At 38.0% G+C, this 25,319-nt stretch overlaps 1 protein-coding gene across 6 annotated transcripts in view; it reads left to right on the top strand.

Moving 5' to 3' along the window:
- Positions 1-19,911, top strand: part of LOC131051200 (uncharacterized) — an 86,824-nt gene extending 66,913 nt beyond the window's left edge. For all 6 annotated transcript variants that reach the window (XM_057985605.2, XM_057985603.2, XM_057985604.2 and 3 more), the window contains 3 exons: positions 18,380-18,547; positions 18,660-18,878; positions 18,993-19,911. In XM_057985605.2, the coding sequence (XP_057841588.1) occupies positions 18,380-18,547; positions 18,660-18,878; positions 18,993-19,370 (765 nt within the window). In that variant the 3' untranslated portion in view covers positions 19,371-19,911. The remainder of the gene's footprint in view (positions 1-18,379; positions 18,548-18,659; positions 18,879-18,992) is intronic.
- Positions 19,912-25,319: the final 5,408 nt, after the last annotated feature.

Here is a 25,319-nt window from a genome sequence, read left to right as displayed (position 1 = left end):
AAGAGCAGGATTGGTGTCAACCATGCAATCAGCCACACCACCAAGGTGCATGCCAAAATGGAGGGTTTGTCCAAGCCTTAGTGGTGCAGGATGAGCCGACCACTTTTGGCCAGCAATATGACCCAAATCAGCCTAATATTGGCACTCAGGCTTACTTGCAAGGGTATTCTACCTTTGTCAATTGGCAAGAGGCAGAATTTTGTGGTTTGAACCAAACAAATGGCGAGTCTATGTTGCAGTATACAAGGTTAAAGAAGAGAGCCATGGAGGCTGCCTCACCTTCAACATCAACACAAGCTCCAACACCGAATGTAGTCACCCATGATACAATACAGAATACCATGCAGGGGAGCAAGAGGCGGGAGGAGGCCCAAGTTGTTGAAAGAGAAAAAGTAGACCTTGTAGCCTCAAAGGGTCCCCTAAAATCAGCTAGTGCTCCTTTCAACATAGTTGATCAGATGAAGAAGGCCAACCTCAACGTCACTATGTGGGAGGCCCTTTCCATCCCATCTCAAGGGGATTTGCTTAAGGAGGCACTGAAGGACGTCGACCAATCAGGTGGCGAGGCAACAGCCAGTAGAAAGGCAGCCTCCATAAGTTTGGTGCAACCGAGAGAGGAAGAAGATTCAAGCAAGATCAGCAAGCCTCCCCCTTTCTATCTCTCCTTAATCATAGGAGATAACTTAGTTCACAACTTCATGATAGACTCAGGAGCTAGTAGCTCAGTCATGCCCAAGAAGGTAGCTGATCTTCTTGGCATAGAATATGAACTTGTTACTAAAGGGGTGGTCCAATTGGATGACACTTCTATTAAGACGGTAGGGGTGGTAAAAAATCTGAAGTTAACCTTGCATTGTCTTGCAAGACATATCAATCATTGACCTCCTTGCCTTCTTTGCCATTTGCCTGTCTAGAGACTTCACCACCAAGATAGGTGGGTATCTGTCTTCTGATTGGTCCCACATGCTATTTCGAACAAGGTATGGTACCAAGGTCACCATAAGGGCAAATCCCATTGCCCAAAACCACATTGAGCCCTATAAACATGAATTGCACTTTGCGTGAAGAGGGGGAGGAGTGTACTGTTCGTGAGCCTGCTACTCTTTTGCAGGAGGTCCCTGATTGTTTGTTGGACAAATGGGCCAATGCTTTTCAGTATGATCCATTAGTTGAGACTGAAGAGACTGAGCTTGGCACCTATTGTATCCATGAAGAGGATACTCCTATTCAAGGCACAAGGAGACCCAGAGGGATTATGGAGCATGTTTTTTGATGGTTCAAGAAACAAGAACGATGCAGGTGACGGTGTGATGCTTGTTTCTCCTGAGTAGGAGAAATATTTCTTCTCTTTTAGGCTTCAATTTGGTTGCACCAACAATGTCGCTGAGTATGAAGCCTTAATCCAAGGTCTCCAACTTGCACAAAGCAGAAAGATCAGATCTTTGCAAGTATTTGGAGATAGTGAGTTGGTTGTTAACCACATCCGAGCCCATAGTGTAGCAAAAAACAACCTACTCAAATCATACAAACACAGGGTTTGGGATTTGATCGAAGGATTTGAGGCCTTCAATATCCAGAGCATTCCTAGAGGTCAGAACAAGCATGCTGATAGGCTTGTAGCAGTTGGTGCTCAATTTGACATACCAGTGCATGTTGCAAGTGAAAAGGAACAACATATTAGGTTTGTTGTGAGGCCTGTTGTCCCAGATAATCAGGTAAATTGGCAAGTGTTCGAAAGTGATCAACAGATCGTCAACTTCTTGAAAAACGAAGCAAAATTTTCTGCTAAAAATCAGTCTAAGCTGCAAGACCAGTATGGAGACTAAATCATGTAGCTCAACTCCAACAAGTTAGGTCTAGTTACCTTGGAAGGCATTTTCATTTCGGATGATCAGTTGAAGAAGAAGATGAACTTGGCTGCAAAGAGGGGTGATTACAAGCCAGTTGTTGTTGCTGAGGGTAGGTCCTTAAACTTGGGCAAGGTGTGTTCCTCAACCAAGCAAGAGGCCTTTGTTGAGCTTTGCCAAAAATATGATGGCATAGTTGCTTGTGTTGGCATTGTGTTGTCATTGTGTTGTCATTGATGTCAACCGATATGGGATGTCTACCGGTATGAGTAATGTATGTGCAACACTGTCAAGGAGGAGTATAGGGCAGAATGAGATATCCTTGATATCTCGGTGTGTTGCTGAACATTGGTAAGGTAAGACAAAGGTTACCAGAACACAAGTTAGTGTCTAACTTGTGTGAATGAGGTGAGAAGGTTACCAGTGTAGTGTATCACTGGTAAGGAAATGATGTCATCTGGTAAATGGTGAGTTGACATGGAGAAGTCAGACCAACCAAGTGAATGGTTGTCAGTCGGCCAAGGTGTTTGGATGTTGTTTGTGATGAAGAGGCAAAATGTTACTTGAATCACATCAACACTGGAAGAGAAGAATGAATAAGTCATCAGTATGCTGTGAGGTTGCAAAACAACAGGACTCTCACCGGATGAAGATGCAATCATCATGAGATGTCACATGAGTGCATTGCAGGATGTATATTACAAGAACTCACTCTCACCGGTAAGTGGAACTTATCTCCTGTTATGCACAATGGGCATCATAGTCATGTGAGATAAGGTAAATGAGGCGAAGGCAGGTGTTTGAAGGCTCACACCGGATCCACCGATGAATCAAAGGAATGCCTTGAGTGCATGCAATCAGGGATATGCACTGGACTGTCTGAGAAGGCATTTTGAGATGTTGGTACATATGATGGGTGATGAGTTTGTCATTTTGACAAACCGGTTGAGACATGGTCAGAGCTGATCAGGGAAAAGGCAAGGCGGAACTGATACAGTTAGAAGAGAATGGGCCGACTGAAGATGGAGTTAGTTGAAGGTTGATGACATGGTGTCATTAAGAGGGTTTTATTGGTATGTATGTTCACCGGTAATATGGATATGGTGCAGAGTGCAAAATGGATAACAGACCAGCTTGAGGGTTTAACCGTTAGGGTTAGTAAACCGACAGAGAAGAGGAACCGGTAAAGTGCTTGGTCGGGGGACCTATCTGAACCGACATGATGATCCAAGCTGGCAGTTGGTCGACATGGATGCAACATGGAGTCAAGGTGGTGAACCTGCATGCAACGATAGGAGGAATGTACATCGACAAGGTAGCTGCTGAGTTGGTCGACATTAATGACAGATCCCAAAAGTCACGGGACATGTTGCAGAGCTATTGCAGGGGTTTGTGGCTCGAGGTTTGGAGGACAACTACGGGCCAGCTAAGAGTGATTGAGGAGATCGAGGCTGATGAAGGAAACAACAAGACCCATCTTGGTGTTTGACCAAGAGACCAGTTGATAGGGTAAAAACTAGATCGCTAGAGATGGAAGGTGTGATCAAGAAGGCGCGTTAATGGCAGAGTTGTATAGTTGGTAGTCTAGAAGATTAGATCGGACAAGATCTGATTGGATTTGGTTTGCCTCAAGGATGGTGAGGAAACCCTAACCGCCTGGAATTTGAATTGTCTTTTGGCGGGAAACCTAGGCTATAAATATGCAAGCAAAAGACATTGTTTGCTGGTTGATGCTGCTGCTGAAGAGAAGCATATTGTGCTGTTGCGAAGAGTATTACTTCTGCATGTGAGAGCAAATCAGCCAAGTGCTCAACGAGCATCTGAGAAGAGAGTGATAGTGAGGGTGAACCGAGTTGAGGTGTTCAACTGGTAGCAAAGCAGAACCGGTAGTGGTTATACCGATAGAGAAGAAGTGAAGAAAGTTGCATAGAAGGCAGACAGAGAACCAGTAGAGTATAGTATCGGTGAAGTGCAGAACAGTGAGGAGGAGATCCAACAGAGAAGAAGAAAAGGAGACGTGAGGTGTACCGGTAGATTTTTATCGGTAGCAAGGCTGCAGTTGAGAGCAGCAGAGGAGTGAGTCGGTGTAGCAAGGTTCACTTGTAACAAGACAACTACTTCTATAATTGATGTTATTCATTGTGAACACTGAGTTGTTGCTCGGTGCAGAGGTTGGTGCCCTAAACAATGTAATTGTTTTTCATTGTGAGGCTGGATTGGACCAATAGACTCCAACAGCATTGCTCACTGAGGTTTTTCCCATCTTGGGTTTTCCTGGTATATATTGGTGTTATGTGATGTCCCTTGTGTGATTGCTCTTGAGTAGGTCTCCCCACTAACCGGTAAGTCTGCATAGGGTTAGATCCATTAACCGGTATGCTCACATAGGACAGCTAGAGAGAAAAGTTTGTGAACCACTGTTCACCCCCCTCTCAGTGGTGTTATGTGTCTAACAGCTTGGACCTATGAAGATTGAAGGGTTTTGACCCTAGCTTAGCCCAACATACTATAGAGCTAAACTCGGATGCAAAGCCAGTTAGACAAAAGCAAAGGCCAATAAACCCCAAGATAGAGCCATTAATGAGGAAGGAGTTGACCAAGTTGATAGAAGCTAATATCATCTTCCCTATCAAGCACTCTTCCTGGGTGGCCAACCTTGTCCCTGTAAGAAAGAAGAATGGGGAAATCAGGCTATGTGAAGACTTCAGGGATCTCAATAGAGCCTCCCTCAAGGATCGCTATCCCCTTACCTCTATGGAGCAGATTCTCCAAAAGGTCAGTGGCTCAGAAAGAATTTCATTCTTGGATGGGTATTTAGGCTACAATCAGATCTTGGCCCAAGAATCAAACCAATACAAGATTGCATTTACTACTAAGTGGGGTACCTATGCTTATTGTAAAATGCCTTTTGGGCTAACCAATGCAGGTGCCACGTTTCAAAGAGCAATGGACATGGCTTTCAAGGGGGTATTAGCAAAGTTTGTGCTTGTATACCTTGATGACATAACTGTTTATTCGAAGCATGCAGCTGATCATCTGGATCATCTTGAACAGGTGTTCATAAAAGGCAGTTGCATTGAGGGCTGCCACTGAGGCCTCAGTGTTGGAATTCCTTGAGGGAATTGTGACAAGATTCGGTGTCCCCTCCACCATCATATCAGACAATGCCAGGACATTTGTTGGAACCCAAATCAGTTCTTGGGCAGTTAAGCATGGTGTATACTTGAAGACATCATCCAACTATTACCCTCAGGGTAACGACTTAGCTGAATCTTCCAACAAGAACCTCATTAGGATAATTAAAAGGACAATTGAAGACAATCAGAGGGCATGGCATACTAAGTTGAGAACAACCTTATGGGCTGACAAGATCACACCCAAGAGGGCGATTGGTAACTCCCCTTTCATACTAGTATATGGGAAGGAAGCAAGACTCCCAACTTCCCTAGAGTTCCCTCTCTTGAACTAGCACATCAGCTAGAATTGACAGAGAATGATGCCATGACAATAAGGCTAGCTGAGCTAATGGAGCTGGAGGAGGTTAGAAGTAAGGCTATGCATACACTTGAGACTCGTCAAGAGTAGGTCAAGAAAGTTTTTGACAAAAAGGCGACTAATAGGGTTTTCAAAGAGGGAGATCTAGTTCTCAAGTGGTATGCAGACAGAGCCAAAGTTGGGCGACACTCCAAATTTGATGCTATCTGGAGTGGCCCATATGTCATCACTAGTTGCAAGGAGGCCAATGCATTTCATCTCTCCAGGCTAGATAGCGAAGTTCTTCCAATCCTAGTGAACGGGATTCATCTCAAGCCCTGCTTCTGAAGAGGGTGTTGATGACTATGTAAATATTAGACTAGAAGTTGTTTTGTTTTCATAAGTGCTTGTGCACCTACCGCATTCTCCTTCAGAGGGTGTGCATTCTAGTTTCTAGTTTTCCTCCAAGTGATGGTGCACACGTGTTTTGGGTCTTTCAATGACTCAGTGCCCAATGGATGCTCAAGGCTTCTGGACTTCATGTTGAGCAGGAAAGCATCCCGCAAAAATCGCCAAAAATGTTCTCATTTTATGACACCCTTGGTCCATCAGTAAGAACTGATTAGAGATACGATGCATGGACCAGCACTGCCCTAGTTGATCAAGGAGAAAGTAGAGGAATCATGGGGTGTGAGGTGTTGCCTTGCTTGGGGGAAGTTCCTCCCTTAGCCTTGTCTTCCTTCCTCGGAATTCCAAAACCTCGAGGTTCCAAAGTTCCTTCTCTTTGCCTTCTATCATTTTCCCTCTCCGGAACCTCGAGGTTCCGAAGTTCCTTTCCCTTTGCTTTCTCCAGAACTCTAAAACCTCGAGGTTCCGAAGTTCCCTCCTAGCCTTTCTTCCTTTCTCTTTTCGTAACCCCGAGATTCAGAGGTTCTCTTCTCTTGCTTGCCTTCCTCTTTCCTGGAACCTCGAGGTTCCAAAGTTCCTTCCTTAGCCCTTTTTTAGTTCTTCGGAACTCTGGAACCTTGAGGTTTCGAAGTTCCCTGCTGCTCTCCTTTCTCCTTCTCGGAACCCCAAGGTTCTGAAGTTCTTTCCTTGTCTTCCCCACTTCGGGAACCCGAGTTTCCGAAGTCCCCGGACTTCTTTTTGATTGGCGACACTTCCGGATGGCGTGATCAACACTCAAAGCTTTAAATGCTTCAACAACTTTTGTGACTTATGCACCTTCTTTTGTGGAGCCACAAGGGTGCATTTAATGTTTTTGGCAGGATTTCCATCAAGGGAGGTACGGGGCCATGCTTCTTGTGGTGACTTATGTCATGTTTGCATACTCTGACTTTGGAAGGTAAGTCAATCCACCCTTCTCAAGGTTGCCTTTTTCAGGGTATGGCTAGGTTGCTTGCATGTACAGAAGTCGAGTGCATGCACTTCCTTGCACTCCCAGTCTGACATACAAGGGTCATGATCACTCGTGTAGCCATTTTTCTATATAAAGGTTGTTAAGCCTCATTGTAAAGGGTTCTCTCCCTGCTGGCTTTAGCTATTCTAGGCTCTCTAACTTCTCTTGTATTATTTTGTATTTTGCAACTGTAAGTTGGCCATTGGCCTTATAATTAATTGAAACCACCATTCTTGCCTTCTTTCAACTTATTTATGCTGTGTATGTTTCCTTACCTTCATCATAGGTGTATGTTTTGTGGTTCTCCTCTCATATATGTTGTGTTAAAATTTATTTTTGAGTGTGACTTGTGGGAAACTTTCTCCCCTCTTGACATTCAGCGAATTCTAACCTCCATACATGCATTGGGGTCACTCATACAATTGAAGTTTGTGCATCTCCTGGGTATTACAGTTGATTCTTTGTGTCATTTCGGGTAGGGAGAGAAACAATCTCTTCTTGGTGCATCACCTCCTTTTATTTCAAGCAATTGTCTCTTCCCTTTACCTCTGCAATTTGTTAGGATAGGCTTTGGAGTTAGTTTTGAAGTGTTGAGTTGGTTCAACACTTGCACCTGGATTGAGAAGGAAGTCAACCTTCTTCGGAGATTCAACCCCCTTGTGCAAACTCCCACACTTTGGGGTTGTTTCCATGTTTCACAAGGTTGCTAAGTTGATAGCTCAACAAGGGGGCGAGCTTTTGTGATAACAGTTACCAAGGCCTTCCCAATCCTATCTCGGATTACTACCACTGGGCAAGGCAAAGGGGCTACCAATCATTTATTATCTCTTAAGATGAAGTATGCTACCCAACCCAAGAAATTTATCACTTGATTACAAGTCAAACTCCCAATGAGATATCCAACGATCTAGACCCTGGGTAAGTTGGTTGTCTAACCCCTTGCAATCCCGGTTACTCACTTGGAAGCCCACTCCCCCCTAGCATGCACCTAGACCTTAGGGTAACAACAAGTAATGCATAACATAAAATATCTCAACATAACCATGAGCTCACATCAATACAAGACCTGGTGACCAAGGTGTCAAATCAATCCAACAACATCCCATGCAACATGGAAGCCAGCATATAAAAATATAACAAATGAGCTTGGCTACAAGATAAACTTATACACATAAGACTAATAGTTTAAATAACCAATAATCGATCGATAAAACAGACCTGGAACGTCTCAAGTATCAGAAATGGCCTCTGGGTATCAAAAAAAGATTTGGAAAAGTCAGCTGAGAAGACAAACCAACAAAAAACCAACAAAAATCTAGAAAATTTAGGCGAAAAAGCCAAATTACGATTTTGAAAATAAAATCACAAACAAAATTAAGGCTTGAAAATACACTCAATAGAGTTGCCTAGAGTAAAGGAATTGAATGAAATAAACTAATTAACAAATCATGAGCTATAATGAAAGATTACTCAAAACAACTATTCATGACTTCCTGGAAAACCAATCACAGAGAAAGCCACAGACTCAAATACTATCATGTCCCCTCTTTAGCTCTGTCTAGCAGAGACATGTGAGTTAGCCTATTATGAAGTCTTGTAGGCTGGCAATGGTGGATAGAGACTCAGTCAGGATATTCAATGTTTGGATTTGGTGTTTCTGGCAGTAGTGGACCAGTTTGGAGTAGTTCCTTGATTTTAGGAGGCAGTTCCTACATTTTAGGAGGTTGTTCCTACTTTTAGGAGTTATGACAGCATCCAGGGTTGGGGTTCCATGAGACCATTCCTTGGTTTCAGTTTCAGGAGATTTGGGTGTGTTTCCTAGTTTCTAGGAGCAGCCCTAGATTTTTGGGATGAGACTGCCAGTTGATCCATGATTTCGGACATCAGTCACGGACAGGTGACAGGTTCAGTTTCAGGCTTTTGGTGTGTTTCAAGCTTTCTATAGCTATTTGGGTTATATTTTTAATATATTTAAATATTTCCTAAGTTAGTGTTTTAATATTTTAAATAATTCTATGTCTATAGCCATTTTGGAGTAATAAGGGGTTTTTGGCTTCATCTGGATTCGTATGCCCATGTGTTATAGCTCGTTGGAAAGGTCTTGAACTTTTCTAAATGATTTTCACTTGCCAGGGTCCTTTTGGCGCTTGGAGTTATTTTATATTGAAAAAGTGGTGTTTTTTCTATACTTGGGCGCCCAATATTGGGAAATATGACTTAATATTAAAGCACACTTTTCATATATCTTTAGGGTTCGATTTGGAAGGAAAGAGATATAAGGAGAAGGAAACCTAATTTCTCATTATCTTTTACATATTGAAAACTTGTTTGGTGCGATATTGCTCTGGTAGAGTAATTCTTCAATCTGGGACGCAAACCTCATGATTGGTATTGGTTGGGACGTAGCCCTCAGCTATTGATTGGCAGTGGATTCTTTTGGCATTGGCATTAATGGTTAGAGTGTATGCGCTATTCCTTGTGGAGATTCAGATTGCTTGGTGAGGGTTTCAGCAGGGTGGTTGAATTTCCCAACTAGGGCGTGATTGTTTCAGCTTGATGCCACCATTACAGCAGGTACGCTATACGCTGGAAGTGGTGAAGACTTTCATTCAGCCATAGCTGGTGTTCTTGGTTTGTGTTCATCATCTACCCTTCAGTTGGTGCCATTATTGGATGTAAGCACATCCCCTGTGCGTAGGGAATAATCTGGATATTATAAATCAGAAATCTGCTTGGTATGATTTGTATCAATTCTGATTTAATTGAATGTTCTTGTTTTAGTTTCCTTCTTTATTTGTTGTTCTTTATTCATTACTTGCTTATATATTCAAAAAAATACAAAAAGAAACCAAACATTCTGCAACTTCTCTCTATTCTGTAAGACCATCAGCAAAAATCACAGGAAAATATAGTTTATTATTTTAAAAATTACAGCAGATCAGCAAGGGGATCCATCAAATATAGTTTATTATTTTAAAAATTAAATCAGATCAGCAAGGGGATCCATTAGGGATCTTTCAAATACACTCTCAAAAGAATCAAAATCTCAAACGAAGGCTAAAGGATTAAGTCCCAAGCCCAACAAACTCACATAACAAAATAACAAGGCTTCTGCAGAAATATGCATCCAACAATGTTCGACTGCAAAAATTCATAGAAATGAAAATAGACACCCAGATTTCACAAATGCCAAAAGGGATCTCAAGGCAAAATAAAAACTCAGATTCAAAACAGAAAACATCATACAGAGAACCTTCATCACCAAATCCCAATATTCTCAGTGCCAACCATTCACGGCAATGCACGCAGCCAATAGAAAGAATGTATTTTCCCCAGCTATTGTTTAAGCCTTATAATATAAATCACATAAAATAGAATAAATCTTTAACTATGCAAATAATTATTTATCCCAAACTAACCGCACACAATCTTTTGGGCAAGCACGATGCATACTATATTCTGAAACAAAATACATAGGGATAAAATCTCCAACCTGGAAAAAAAATAGTGATGGAATGAAATTTGTAGAAGTGCAATCCAAACCAAGCAAACCCAAAGCCAAAATCTTCAATCAAAATCCCAAAATTTGCAAGAAATTTTCTAGAAAATTCCCCAGCAAATACACAAGCGGCCGAATAAATAGAAAATTAATCAAATACTATGCCACAATGTCGGCCAATCAGAATATTCAAAAATAATATAAAACCTACCTACCAACCATATAATATATTTTATTTCCCCCAAAGCATAATAACCAATAGTAATAAAGGGTAGGTAAGAAATATATTAAATCTTATTTATCCATGTAACAAGGGAATATAATAATATAATATAAAATAATATTAAACCAATAAATAATAATAAGCATGCCTAGTAAAATAAACCAAGGACTATTAAATAAATTAAAAGCCATAAATGAAATATAAACCATGATTAAAATATAAAGTCATAATTAAATAAACAATAAATAATAAATCGCTCAAATAATAATTAATCAAGTCAAACCTCATTAATCAAACATTAATATATAAATATTTTTATCAACTAACTATTTAATTTATTATTATAAACTATATTAATCCATTAATTTAATTTAACATTACTAAACTATATAAACCAATTAATTAATAAATAAATAATTAAACTAATCAATGAACACAACACTACACAACAAAGAATAACCCAAAGAATCACTAGACGCTAAATAACAACTCACACCAAGACACTAAACTGACAAGGGTGATCAACTTGAACCTAGAGTATAGGGTGGGATTTTATGCCAACTCCGATCAACTTGCATTGGGATAAGACACGCTTAGACCTGTGAGGCCAAGTGGAGTTGATGTCTGGTACCTACAAACCTGTCATCACGAACACAAGTATGACAACATATACGATAATATTTCATAAAATAAACAGACAAATGAAAGGAAATCGCAACGTCATATCATGCTCACGAATGAGTGGTATGACATCGTCCCTTAACATGAATGCAGTAGAAGACACTCACAAACAACAAACAATATCATAGTCATCATCATCATAAGATAGGGTTAGTACATAATACAATTTTTCATCAAATTAACATAGAGCAGACATGAAACACTCAAAAATGAGCACACATATCAATCATCAAATAGTAATTCATCATCACAATAGTCTAGAAGTGTCATCATCCACGTGTAATCATGATGTCAACACAATATAATGTGTAATATCTGTAATGAAGCATCTAAATCATAAAGATAAATCCATAAGTATCTAATCAAAACATCACAAAATAGTCTAAGCTATGCCAATGTAATCTAACGATACACAAAAAGGAAAGATGAATTAGGGAGGGGCACTACAATGCCTTTTGATGGAAGCTTGCACAGTCATAAATACCTTTTGGTATTGGCAAATGATCATGTCTCTTCATATGGAGACGTCTACTTGGCCAAGGGATGTCTCTGTCCTTGTTGACCGATAGACTTAGGAACCAATGTATTCATTCAGTTCAAAGATTAGGCACCGATTACTACTATTATTTCTTTTTAATTTGTAATACTTGTTCAAAGTAATATATATTAAATGAAAAATATTTTAATATCATTTTATAATACTATATATATCTAAGTCTACCCTAAAAATATAAATTTCTTATTTTGTATGGAAATTTTAATCTCATCATTTAAGTGTTCTGTTATGTAAGGCCTAAATAGTAAAACATTGGGAGGAAATAAATTTATCTGTATTCTCAATTCCCAGTATTTCTGTGACATCATTTAATGTCTTTGGAGTAAAATCCAATATTTTGGGCTTCAAACTTGAGTTTCTCTCCATGAGCCTTTGCACTTCATAAGGAAATCAGAATCGATAGACTAAGAAGCTTCCTTCAGATCTTGGTTGTAGTTACCTTGGTACCTTGCTAACATAATCGGATGTATTTTCAGGTTTCATTGACCTACTTAGATCATTTGTAATTTTGTGGGCATTGATAGAACTTTCTTTCTTTTACTGAAAAAAGTTTACTCAGAAACAAAGGTTTACTCTTTATTTCAGGTACTGTAATTTTTTTTTGTTTGGAATCTTGGATGTTTGAATGATGAAGTTGCTTCTTGTTTGTGATGGTTTATAAAGTGCCAAGAGGAACAGATAACAATATTTTGAAACTACAAAGATTGACTTACAACATTCATATAAATCATATGACTCGGAAAATAACTTAGTAAATAAGTTCCAGAATTAATAACAGATCTGAAAATGCAGATTTTCGCACACTTTTGACAGCATTGCAATGTAGAATGAACATACAACAAATCACTAACATACCCTGATCAATAGTGCTGGAGAAGAGGTCTCTATTACATGTTTCCAGCATTTACATTGTATCAAAACCCTAGGCAGCTACAACAACAATCTCCAGTCTGGTACAGCAGTTATAAATCTGCACAGTAGCAAGATATTGTTCCTCCAGGAGCTCACATCCAGCAAACTAAGAAATACCTATCAAATCGGCCCTTCCTTAAGGGCATACAATCTTCCTACCACCTAGTCAATCTTCTACATGGAACAACTTCAGCAGCAGTGCGACCAGTAATAGATATGACCAGCCAAATACCTTGAATCGCCCTACAAAGTGATTTGAATAGCTGAGAATGCAGAGCAATAAATTTGAGAATTTCTCATGCATAATAATATTCCTTGTTTTCTAAAAAATGCCTTAATCTCCAGACTGTATATTACAACAGCATAGAGATTGTTGACAAAGAGGGTTTTCGTCCTCCAAGCCCTTGAAGATAAACTCTCCAAACAATTACATAAACTTCTTATTCAATCCAGCATATCCAAAAAGAACTCTTAAAGAGTCTTTGATCTCTTTTCCAAGAGAGCCCACACACATCTCCAGCCAATGCAGGATAAATAAAACACTTCCCTTTTAATATTCAAGTCTCCAAGTACTTTAAGTGAAAGGGAACTTTTAATTTTAAAACAACTTTTCCCTTTATTTAAGTTCCCACATTAATAAAGTTAAATATTTAATTAAACTTTATAACTTTACTTTATTGATAAATAAATTAATAATCGCGAACAATTATTAAAACTCCAGTTAAAAAAAAAAACTATTATCATCAGGATATTATAAATGAGTTCACTATTGATCCAGATTTGCCCCCTGCTAACTTACTATAAATAGTATCTCAAAAATGCATCAAAATCGCTTGCAACTGAAATTGCTTAGGCCAAATATCTTCAAGATCCCTTAAATGTCCCGGTTAGCCTATGGGACCATGGAGAAATAGGCTAACGACAACATCATAAAATGTGTGCTAGAAAGGGGACATTACATTTATATATGTGCATAAACATCCATTATGAAATATCTGAAGATGTGGTACAAAACTATTTTCAAACATAGTTTTCACATACTCTTCCAAGAGGTCCATTCAAATAAGAACCATAAACGAACCCATGGGTTTCAGACAATATTCTTTAACTCTTGATTCATCCTCGTCAGGAAATACTGGTGGAGGGCCATGGAATTTCGACGAGCTATTTCTAGTCGCCTTCCTATTTTTAATTTTAAGCAACACTACATTTTCAAGAGTATAAAAACCTGCCAAATCTTTATAGATATTGAATTTTTAAAATAGTAGTCATCTTAAACAATTCTATTTCTATAAGATTTTAATGTTTTATTATTTTATATGAAGGTTGGTGGATTATGATGCAGGGGCATCAGGAGCATTATAAAATGCATTTTTGTCATTTTTGGTTTTTAAGTTGTTTTGGTTGTGTTTGGGTCAAATAAGGTCATTTAAGACCATTTGGGATCATTCTGATTTATTTTGAAATGATAATATGTCAAGTTGCAAAAATTGTCAAAAGTTGTCAATGTTGTCATGACAAAAACTTGCAAAAGTTGCATTTTTGGTTATTAGCAGTTGGTGGTTGGTTGTAACAGTTGAAAATGGTTGTAAATGCATAAATATGTACCTTAAACTCCGCAAAGGTTGTAGATGGATTGAATGAGAAGAAACATTGTTTGGCACATTTCTTACCTTGTTTTTTTTTAGTCTGAGTTTTTTATTGTATGGCCATGTACGGTACAGTACAGGCCTGAAACCAATGGGAAAAGTTGAAGACATGAATCTAGTTTCACATGCTTTTTCTTTGATCAAATTTCATTAAGTTTTGAAGGAATTATGCTGTTTTTGGTGAGTGCAGTTCTGTTCAGAAACTAGGGTTTTCAGCAAGCATAAAAAAATCATATCTTTGTTTCCCATAGTTGAAATTTGTTAAAAATTGGTGGAAAGTTTTGTTTTCATGTTATCGACAGTCCCTCCAAAGGAAATGGCCTAATATTTTGTTTTGTAGAAGTTATCGTTGACAGAAGATTTGAAATCGTTGGTGTAACAATCAAGAACCCAATTCATGAGCGTTTTAATGCAAGTATTGGTGTTTTTGGGTTGAGATAATGGTAGTATTGTTGTGATAGGTTCTTGGCATGATTGTAGAAGGCCTTACAAGCTTGTTATTTGAAAGGTTGAATCAAGTTGTTGGTCTGCACTTATATTAGACCTGAAAGGACATGTTTGACATAAGAAATGAAGGAGCATCCAAGTGGGAAAGGTGTTATTGTGTTGTTTTGTGAAGTGAATGTTTGTAAACCATTAAAATATGCTGGGAGGGAGTTAGAACAGCCCAAGGTTGGATGTATTGCATTGAACTTGAAGCACATGTGCTCGCTAGTGTCTAGGGTGTATAAGGATGAACCTAGTTGTGGTCATTGTTGAACCAGCGTATGAAATGTGTCCATTTGAAATCTGATTAAAGTTCTTTTCTCTGCATCAGATTATCAAAGAAATATTTAGAATCTCTTTTTCCTATTCAAATGTTTTCAATTTGCTTATAATTTATAGGAAAGTTTTGACAAAATTAGCCCATTGTAAAAAACAAGCCATGAATTTATCCCTATGAGCCCTTAAATCGTGTTTTCCTTCCAATGTGCTCAATGTTTTTTTTTTGAAGGTAGCCCATTTGAAATGGTTAAAGACTCCAAATATCTTGGGATTGACTTCTATTATAAGCTCAATTGGGAGACTTGCAAAGCGAAAAGGATACAAGGAAGATGGAAAGCTTCACACCTACTCCTACACAGGTGCAAAAAAGCGGAATTTTGGGTTTTGGAAAACCAAGATAACCCTTTATGGTTTGCTAGTCACGCCGGTTGTCCTTTATGGCTGTGAAGTGTGGGGAAGCATGTTAAACCACAGTTGGAGATAGTTAGAAAGATTCTAGAACATCTAATCACAAGCAATCTCAAAGTTAAAACCACCGTCCCATATGAAAATCTTTTGGATGAAATAGGAACTTATCTGTTGGAGAAATCAGCGATAACCTAGTTGGTAAGCTATTTAAAGAAGGTTGAAAACATGGATAACCATTGTTGGCCCAAAATAGCTGTGGAGGAGGTGATAGACCATAGGAAGAAAATTTGTTTGAGGCACAACAACAATTGGTTGAACAAGTGGAACATCAATTTGCAAGAATGTCCCAACATCAATGAGGAAATAAAAAGTTATGTAACAAAAATTTAGAATTGCCATGTGGACAAAACAGATTGGGCAAAAAAAAAAACATACTACATCAAAGAGTTTAACTGAGATAAGGATCACGGTGAAAAACATATGTAGGGACAGGTATTTAAGGAAAAGTGAGGTTGTTAGTTGCACAATTGAGGACAGGATCACATCATCTTAGGTGTAAGATCGTTAGGTGGAAGATACCCAAGGAAACTTAGGGAGAAAGAGCTTGCATATTCTGCAATAAAGGACAGGTGGAAACAGAATGGCACTTCATCATGGAATACACAGTTTATGAGGATATCCATACTCAGTATGAGAAAGCTTGAAGGTTGACAACATGCACCAGTTATTTGAAGAAGCTAGGATTAACCAAATGGCTAACTTCCTGGTCAAAATTCATAGTAGGAGATCCAACATCGAAAAGAGTTTGAAGACAAATTAAGGATGTTTTTCTCAGTCCCTTAGGCTGTTTAGTCTTGTGGTTGTCATTCAAAATTTTCATTCTCTCCTTCATTCATTTGCTTTCACAAATGTGCATTCTATGTCTAGTAACTCTAGAAAGTGTGATGAGTGGGATTGACACCTAATGTATTAGCTTTACCATATCTCATGCAGTTTGACCCTTCATTGCAAAGCTAACGGAATCTTCCTAGTTTCTCCAATCTTATATTAAAAGCAAACTGTTTTTGAGCTCCTTCAAAATCATTCAGCTATAAATTAAACATATATTTAATATACATTATTAATTGTATATATATAACTTGAATATCTTAGTATTTGTCAAATTTGGCTTCCTAAATTGATTCACAGTCTAAATCATTGTAATGACCCTTAGATAAAATATTCATATAAATTATTCAGTTCTAAAATTAAAAATACTGTAATGAAATCAGCCAAAACATTCATAAAAAATGCTTGGATTTAAAATGTCCACATAAATGATAATATAAAACAGGTCAGCACGTATAAACTGGCTGGAACAATGTGTTTTACATTCATCATTCAAATGATTACATAGATATGTTAGAAATATTTAATATTTATTGTAGTAAAGATTGCAATGATTACAAAGATATTCTGAAAATGCCCAAATGGTGAAGTATTCAAAATGCTGTTGAAGTTCCGCCAAGTTTGAAGTGCAGATGCAATCTCCATATGAAACTGCCCTTTAGAAACCAAAAGGGTTTTCGTCCTCAGATCTTTGGATCCAAGGGTTTGGTCCTTAGATCAATAGCTGAACACAAGTGTACAAGCTAGGGTTTGAGGGTGTTGGTTTGATAATAAAAGATGGTCCAACTTGATGAAATTGTCTGCCTTATGTAGGACTTGAAGGCCTGGTGGGGGCCTATACATGTTGAGAGCCATTTGAGGGTTTCTCTCCATTTTACAGTCAAATTTGGGCCCATTAGGTAGCGTCCTTGGTCAGCTCTAATGATTGGTGAATTTCTTTGTTTGAATGATGGGTTACATGAAAGTGCATACTAGAAGTCTTACTAACAAAACAAGTAGAAAATACTTTCCAAGAGTACGTAGATCCAGTTGCCCAAATGATGCAATATTGTGGATTTGGGGTATGAAAGAAAGGCATGATATTATGAGAAAGACCGATATCAGGCCTAGGGCTTGTGAGATGCAGAAAACTACCCCCGTATCCTCTCCAAGGAGATGAAAATTGCAAGGCATTGAACTTCAAAAGGTTTATTTTTTATTTTTATTGTTTTCTGATGTTTCTCAAGTAAATGTTTTACAAGATTTTGTTTGTATTTGTTTGGTTGACTTAAAACACTTTGGATTTGGTGTACATATCCTCATTTCAGATGAACCTGTTAACTATTTCTTCTATATGCTATCATCTATAAAATGGGAGGAGGTTCAGAAAAACTAGAGGAAAAACATTGTCTAGTTTCTCCATCCTTTAGTGCGGGAAACTTGAAGGAATTTTGAGTTTTTTATGACATAGCTCAAACTATGGATATAAGTGTGGGGGATAAGGCTCAGCTCAAATTTTTTATTCTTTGAGGGAAGCCTATTGATGCTAGGGATTCGCAAGGTACAGTAATACATATTCACATGCACGTTGATGAAGGGCTTGTCTTTAGGATAACTTCACGTAGTAAATGCCATGACAAGGTTGCCTTCTTTATGAAGGGGAAATAATAAAATAAAATTAAAATGACCATAGATGAACAATTTCACAATTTTTGTTTGTACTTGTATTTCCCAATGAAGGAAGAAAAAAGAAAAAATGGGAACAATGTCCACAAATCTTGAAAATACATCACAGGAATTACAAAGAAGGAAAAGTTTTGAGTATAGTTTTTGGAGTTACCTGCAAAACTTGTCTTGCTAATAGTCTCTGACCTCTATGTTTTCTTAATATTCTTATTCTAAGGATTCTTTTTGTTTTTTTGTGTGCCAAGGTGCCTGTATGGTAATTATTTTTTTGTATTCGACTGAAGTTTATTCATATGATCATTTAGAAGTGGTAGTTATTTAATTCTACCCCATTTTAGGGTATAAATTACAATTGTTAATGTAAATATAATTAATTGTCATGGAAATTGTCCCTGAGACTTCTCACTTTTCAGATGAGATTAACAGAGGCACAAAGAGAGGAAAAAAAGGCAGCTGAAGCAGAGTTACTTTATGCTAAGAAAGAACTTGAGGAGGAAAAAGATCCTGGGAAAGCAAAGCTTTTACAGAATGAAGTTGAATTAAAGGAGGGCAAACTCAATGAGTTACTCGAGTCATTTGAGGTATTTATTTATTAAGACTTTCAAGTATACTGTTTGTTTATACCTATTAGTCATTGGTATTAAATTAATGATATTTGGAAATTTGTGTCACTGTTGGGTTCTTGTTAACCAGAAAATGGCTGTTCAGTCTCCACAAAGTGGCATGGTAAGACGACCTTCTGACAGAAGACGTGATGATGACCGTCTGTCATCTGCTTATGGTAGCAGTGCCGGTGGTATTGATGGAGGATCTGGTCATCCTGACACACAAGAAAGTTTCTCAAACTTCAGAAGTCGGGGCAGAGAAAGTGGTCGAGGAAGGGGACAGTCTGAGTGCTACAACTGTGGACAGGTGAAGTTCCAACCTCTATTTTTCCTACCTTGAGTGACAAATTAGTGTGATTGATGACCTTTGCTTCTGTTAGTTAGGCATAAATTTGGAGTTCTTCTGTATGTTTTCATTTAGATTGGTCACTTTTCTCGTGAATGTCCCAATGGTGGAGCACGTAGCCATGGAGGAAAATTTTCGGGGGGAAGGGGTGGCAGCCGTCAGTGTTATTCCTGTGGCCAAGAGGGGCACATTTCAAGAGAATGCCCTGCAAATTATGGAGCAATGGCATCTGGATATGGTGGCTATGGGGGAGACAACTCTAGAGGTGGATACTCAGGGGGGCAAAGTGGTTATGCGAATGAAGCTGCCTATGTACATGAAGGTGCTTATGCCAATCAAGCAGGATATGGTTATGATACAGAAGGCTATATGACTTCCCAAACAAATAGTGTTTATAGTGCTTATGACCAGCAACAAATCCATTCAAACAACCGTTCATACTCTAGAAGATAAATGGCATAGAAGAAAATTTGTTAGCAGCTTCATAACAATTTTGTACAGCCTTTAGAATTTTATTGTGGATTTTTTTTTTCATAGTAGTGACCCATGGTCATTGTGTGATTATCCCTGAAGCTTTTGGGTGTTCTTAAAAATTAACCAACAGGATGCTTTAGACTCTGGCTGAGGTTTTAAACTGTCTTTTTTAAAGAAATCGTGTATTGGCTTTAACCAACAGGATGCTTTAGACTCTGGCTGAGTTTTTTAACAGTCGTTTTTAAAGAAAACATGTATTGGCTTTGCCAAGGCTATACGGCGAATCACGTGTAATCTGGCATCCTTAACTTTGTGAATCTAGATTAATAAAGCTCTATTCATATAGGCAAAGAGATTCAAGCTGTATATTTCAAACCTAAACTATAAGAAGTGCCTCGCTCTGCCATATATATAAAAAGATTGTTTTTGGACAAATTATAATGTTTCTAAGATTGTAAATTCAGCACTAACTTTGAAAGAGGAGATATCAGGGTGGCACTTATGCCCCTTTTCTTGGTGCTATTTTTCCTCCTTAATTATTGTTTTTGTTTTTGCGACTTGTCTATAAACTTGTGCATTTGTAATTTTTAACTCTCGCATTATCTTATATATTTAGTGCAAGGATGAAACTGATCACGATTAATGTATGATTTCTTTTTATGAAAACCTGGAATAAGACTGGAATAGCTCAAAAGGACTGGGACACATCAGATTTTTGTAAATTCATTTTTTGAGTAAACAATTAGTGCATCAAATAAGTATTTTAGGTTGATCCAATATAGTTAATTTGATAATTATTTTTGCTGGGTTATAGTTAATTTCATTATAAAGTGCCATTGTTATATGGATTTTGTTCGTCTCCTAGAAGATTTCAGGCAGAGGGAAGTTGATTGACTAAAGAAGCATCTCTAATTCGGCTGTTATAACTTCTTGAACCTGGATTTATAATTAGAGGTCTACTATTAATATGCTCACAGAGATTCACAATATATATAGAAAACATAAACCATAAGATGCTCAATTGCATTCTCATTTATCTTGTTCTGCATGTTTTGTATTAAAACTTTATTTTGGGCACACACATTATGTTGGCACCTAACACTCTGTTTCAAATTGTAAATTCAGCACGACCCTTGAAGTAGGAGATAACAGGGTAGCTTATTCATGTCATAACTTCACTGTATAAGTTTTTATTAGTCGTCAACTATACCTATGAACTTGTTGCTATGTTTTGGCTTCTGCCATCTTCCTTTATTATTGGGTTCATTTGTGGCTATGAACTTGCACGGTTGGTACTTTTTGTACTTTTGCATTGTTTCATATGTTTAGTGCAAGGACAGGAGTAATCGGAAAAGACTTGAAATACGATTGGATTGGCTCAATTAGTATATGAGAGGATTAAAAGGATTGTGACAGTTTATTCTAAAATCTAAGTTTTAGATAAAAATTAAAAAATAGTACATGGTTCAAATAATTCTGGAGTCTGATCCACTAAAGTTAATTTGATTGTTAGTAGTCATGAGTTTTCCACAGTCCATGCAGATGATTGCCAGTGCTTTTGGATTCAACTGTGTATGATTCTTTGCATTAATCTTTTCTGAGTGATCCAGTATCAAGATGATGAAAGAATAGTTGGATCACTGTGTATGATTCCTTGCATTAATCTTTTCTGAGTGATCCAGTATCAAGATGATGAAAGAATAGTTGGATCACTGAGTGATGAAATTTTGATGCAAAAAGTTGTACGCAGTTGAAGCCAACAGCACCAGTAATCAATTTTGTTATTGTCATTTTCCAACAAAATTCCAAAATGCCCATGGAGGAACTTCAGATTGGGAGAACTGGGCCAGTTCAGATCAGGGCATGCTTGTTTTGTCCCCGAAACCTGTCCCTGAAACCTTTTCCCGTTGTCCCCCCATCCCCAAAGCCCGTCCCCCCGTCTCCTCGTCCCCAACGGCCATGGAACACTGGATTATAGGCATATTGTGTTTTCAAGGTCGTCATTTCAAGCTAAGACTTAAATACCATCTTTAGTTGCATTTGATGTGATTGTCTTCAAGTAACTGAAAAACATAAAATTGAAATGTATTTATATGGATCACCAGTTACCTGCAGATAATTGAGTATGATGATGATATGCAAAGTTTGCTTAGTGTAAGACCACCTCTTCGCATGATCATTTTGTATTACTTGGCTTTTTATTAGTTGCACTAATGTATCTATGGCTTTCCTGTTACGGTTTCTTCCATCATATCAGGTTTGTATGGTGTATAGATTTAGATCTAGATTTAATATATTGATTTACTACGGTTGCTTCTAAATACAATTTCGTTCTTGATTGTGCTTACATTTCTGGCCCTTTGCAATGTAGTCAATTTATGCTATAAAACAGAACCTAGGCCTCTTTCCAAGATAATAAAATGCTTCATGTTCTTGGGGAAACATTCTTTTTCTAGCCCTTGTGCTTTTGTGGACTACAAGTAATCTATATTTATATGGTTTATTTTCTTTAAGTCTAGCATGTCAAATTTGACTCCCGGACTAGTATCATCTGGTCTCCAGGTTATGGAAGATTGATTTGTATGTGAAGGGGCTAGGTGGTCTTTCATGAATAAATTTTTTCATAAATGTGTGGACAATCAGTTAAGCAAGCTTTCATTTCTTGCTGCTATTTCTGGATTTGATCGTGTTTGTATTTTTTGCATAACATTTTGAATCACACACTGTGATTCATCATCAGGATGATAGAGAGGACAAGGAGTAGAAAAATCATCAATTAAACAAGCTTTCATTTGTTCAGAGTGTTTATTAACATGGGATCCAAGATATAGATACTTGCGTGATTTTGGTAAGCAAGCTTCCATTGGTTGGGAGTGAAGTTCCCTTTGGCCTTAAATGCCTAGTTGAAGCAACAAGATTGACATGGCATCCAGGAGTGGATGTGTACGATAAGAATGCAAAGTGACAAGCCCTGATGGGGCTTGTTGCATTGGGCAAAACAAGTTGAGTATCCCATACATGACCAAATAGGTCAAAATGATGAAGTTGTTAAGGTGGAATTGAGTTTTTCTTATGAAATTAAATAATCTTTTTGTTTCTCTAAGACAGAGTTATTCTATATTAATTGGATCAGTGTGACATAGATAAAGGAATACTGTGAAATGAAATTGGGTCTCACCGTGTTCACAAGATAGAGTGGTTCATGTCCCAAATCACTTGACCGCACTATTGCTTGGTGCTAATTTTGCTTGATGTTTGGCTTTCTAATCTCAGTGGTTGAAGGAGAAGCCTTACAAAGATGATGTGTAAAATGATATTAGTTATGTAAGATTTGCTAGTGTTGGAGCAATTTAAGGACAATTATCTAATTATTTATTAAATAGGTCTTTTAATTGCCTTTTTCATTTAAGCTAAATTTAGATGCTTTATTTTATCTAGGTGTTATGCTTTTTTAGTTTGAGCCCACTTAGAGGTACTTCTAGTTAGTTTTTTTAGCTTGTTGTTGAGCTTAATTTAGCTCCTATTTTGCATTGCTTTAGTTCTTCTAATTTTAGGATTAGGGCATCTCTTGTTTTCTATAAAGCAAGTCATTCATTTATTGTAATTGCACTTCCAATATTGTACACCTTCAATATTGAATCTTTAATTCTTTTGTGCATTATACAAAATTCTTGGGTTGATATGGAGCATACAATCTTTGCTTGATCTCTTTTGTGTGATAGGTATTTTTCTTGCATATGATTCTTGGCTCTTGTGGTTGATTATCAACTTCTACAGCTAGGTTAGGTGGTGCACAAAGTCATGTGAAATGGCTATCTAGTCGACAAGATGGTTATTTATTAGTTATTTATTAATTAAATATAAAATAACAAATAGAAATAATTGTATAATCAAGCCATATGTTGGCTCGATAGACATCGCCCAAAGTCAAGCATGGTGGTGGGCAATGACTAAGTGACATGTTGTTGTGATATGTTCACACATCGCCCCATTGCAAATGGGAAAATAATTGTATAATCAAGCCATTATGTTGGCTCGATAGACATCGCCCAAAGTCAAGCATGGTGGTGGGCCATGACTAAGTGACATGTTGTGATATATTCACACATCGCCCCATTGCAAATGGGCACCCCTACTTTTTTCGCTTTCTAGGTTAGTTGTCTTGGCCTAGCTATTGGTAGTAGTAAGGTCTTTTGCTATTAGCCTTTCATTTGAAGAAGTGTACTTTATTAGGGGGCTTAGCAATGGTAGAGTCATTTCTCCCTCCTTAGGTTGGAAGAGGTCGACTGATGTCAATTTGAGCATAGTGGGTAAGGAAGGTCAATTGGACAAAATTTGACTAAGTGCATGAAAAATTCCATTGATCCCTCATAGGAGCGAATTTCCTTCCCTTGCCATCTAGGAGGTCCAAGATACCCTTGGTCATCACGAATTGCAATGTGAAGCCTTGGTCGAGCAACGAATTTGATCTTTAGCTTGGCCTAATGCAAAATTTGACTAAGTATGAGAAAATTTCCTTTGCTCCTTCCTTGGAGTGAAATGCACTTCCTTTGCCTCTCCTCAGGAGAAAATTTCTATTGGTCATGTTTAAGAGAGATTTTCTTTAAGTCATTTCCTTTGCTCCTCAATTGGAGTGAAATTCACTTCCATTGCTTAGACATTGGAGCAAATTTCTTCCTTGGCCATCAAAGTAGAGTGGTTGCATGGCATAAACAAGAGTTTGATGGTGGAGTTCAAGCCTAGTCAACTATGCAAGTATTTCCTTTGTCATCAAGGTGATATGATCATATTTCAGTGAGAGGTAAGTTATAGGGGCAAAATTTGGCTAAGTAGGTACAAATTTCCATTGCTCCTTCCTAGGAACGAAATTCACTTCCTTTGCTCCAGTTTTGGAGCGAATTTTGTCTCCAAGCCTTGTATGACATCTAAAACCTCATTTGATCACCATGCAATGTCTTTGTTTGAGCGAAGGATTCGATTCTTGATTAACAACCTTGAATTGGGCTAAGTGTGGAGATCACTTCCTTTGCTCCCTCTCAAGAGCAAAATCCTCTTCCTTTGCCTTCAACTTGGAGCGATTTGAACTTCTTGAGCATATTTGAGGGTAAGAAGCAAGTTTAGTGCCTTTAGCATCATTTTTTTCTCATGGAAGAGGTAAGTTCATTATGATTTTGACAAAGGAAAAGACCAAGATGACAAATTTGAGCCTACTTCCATTGCTCCCTGATTGGAGCGAATTATGCTTCCATTGCTCCTTAATTGGAGTGAATTCCTCTTCCTTTGCTCCTTCATGAAAACAAATTCACTTCTAAGGCATTCATTGAGAGATATTAGATGACTTTTATGCATGGAAACCAAAAAACCTAAGGAATGAGGTGATGAAACCAAGTTAGAGGGTGAATTGGAGGTTACTTCCATTGCCTCTCATTTGGAGCAAAATACTCTTCCTTTGCTCTTTCATAAGAGCGAATTTTCTTATGGGCCCCCACATGAAGGTAATTTAATGCATTTGAGTGGATGGAATGAAGGGTAAATGGAGGAAATCAAGTTAAGTATCAAATTTAAGGTCATTTCCTTTGCTCCTCTCCATGAGTGAATTTCACTTCCATTACTCCCCTTTGGGAGCGAATTTCCCTTCCTTTGCTCTTGCTTAGGAGCGAAGTTGATTCTAAAGCCTCCCTTGAGGTTAATTTGACACCTTCACACACATAGAGGGCAACATACCAAGACATGAGTTCATAAGACCAAGCTAAGGGTGAATTTGAGTGATTTCCTTTGCTCTTCTCCAGGAGTGAAATTTGCTTCCATTGCTCCTCCTTAGGAGCGAATTTGACTTGTATTGCCCCATCCTAGGAGCGAAGTCATCTCCAAGACATGTGGTGAAGGTGATTTAATGACTTTTGCACATGAGGATTAAAAACGTGTTAA

This window comes from Cryptomeria japonica, chromosome 5 (assembly GCF_030272615.1).
Source record: "Cryptomeria japonica chromosome 5, Sugi_1.0, whole genome shotgun sequence".
NCBI lineage: Eukaryota > Viridiplantae > Streptophyta > Pinopsida > Cupressales > Cupressaceae > Cryptomeria > Cryptomeria japonica.
The sequence above is the reverse complement of the archived record's forward strand: the minus strand, read 5'-3'. Positions and strand labels throughout refer to the sequence as shown.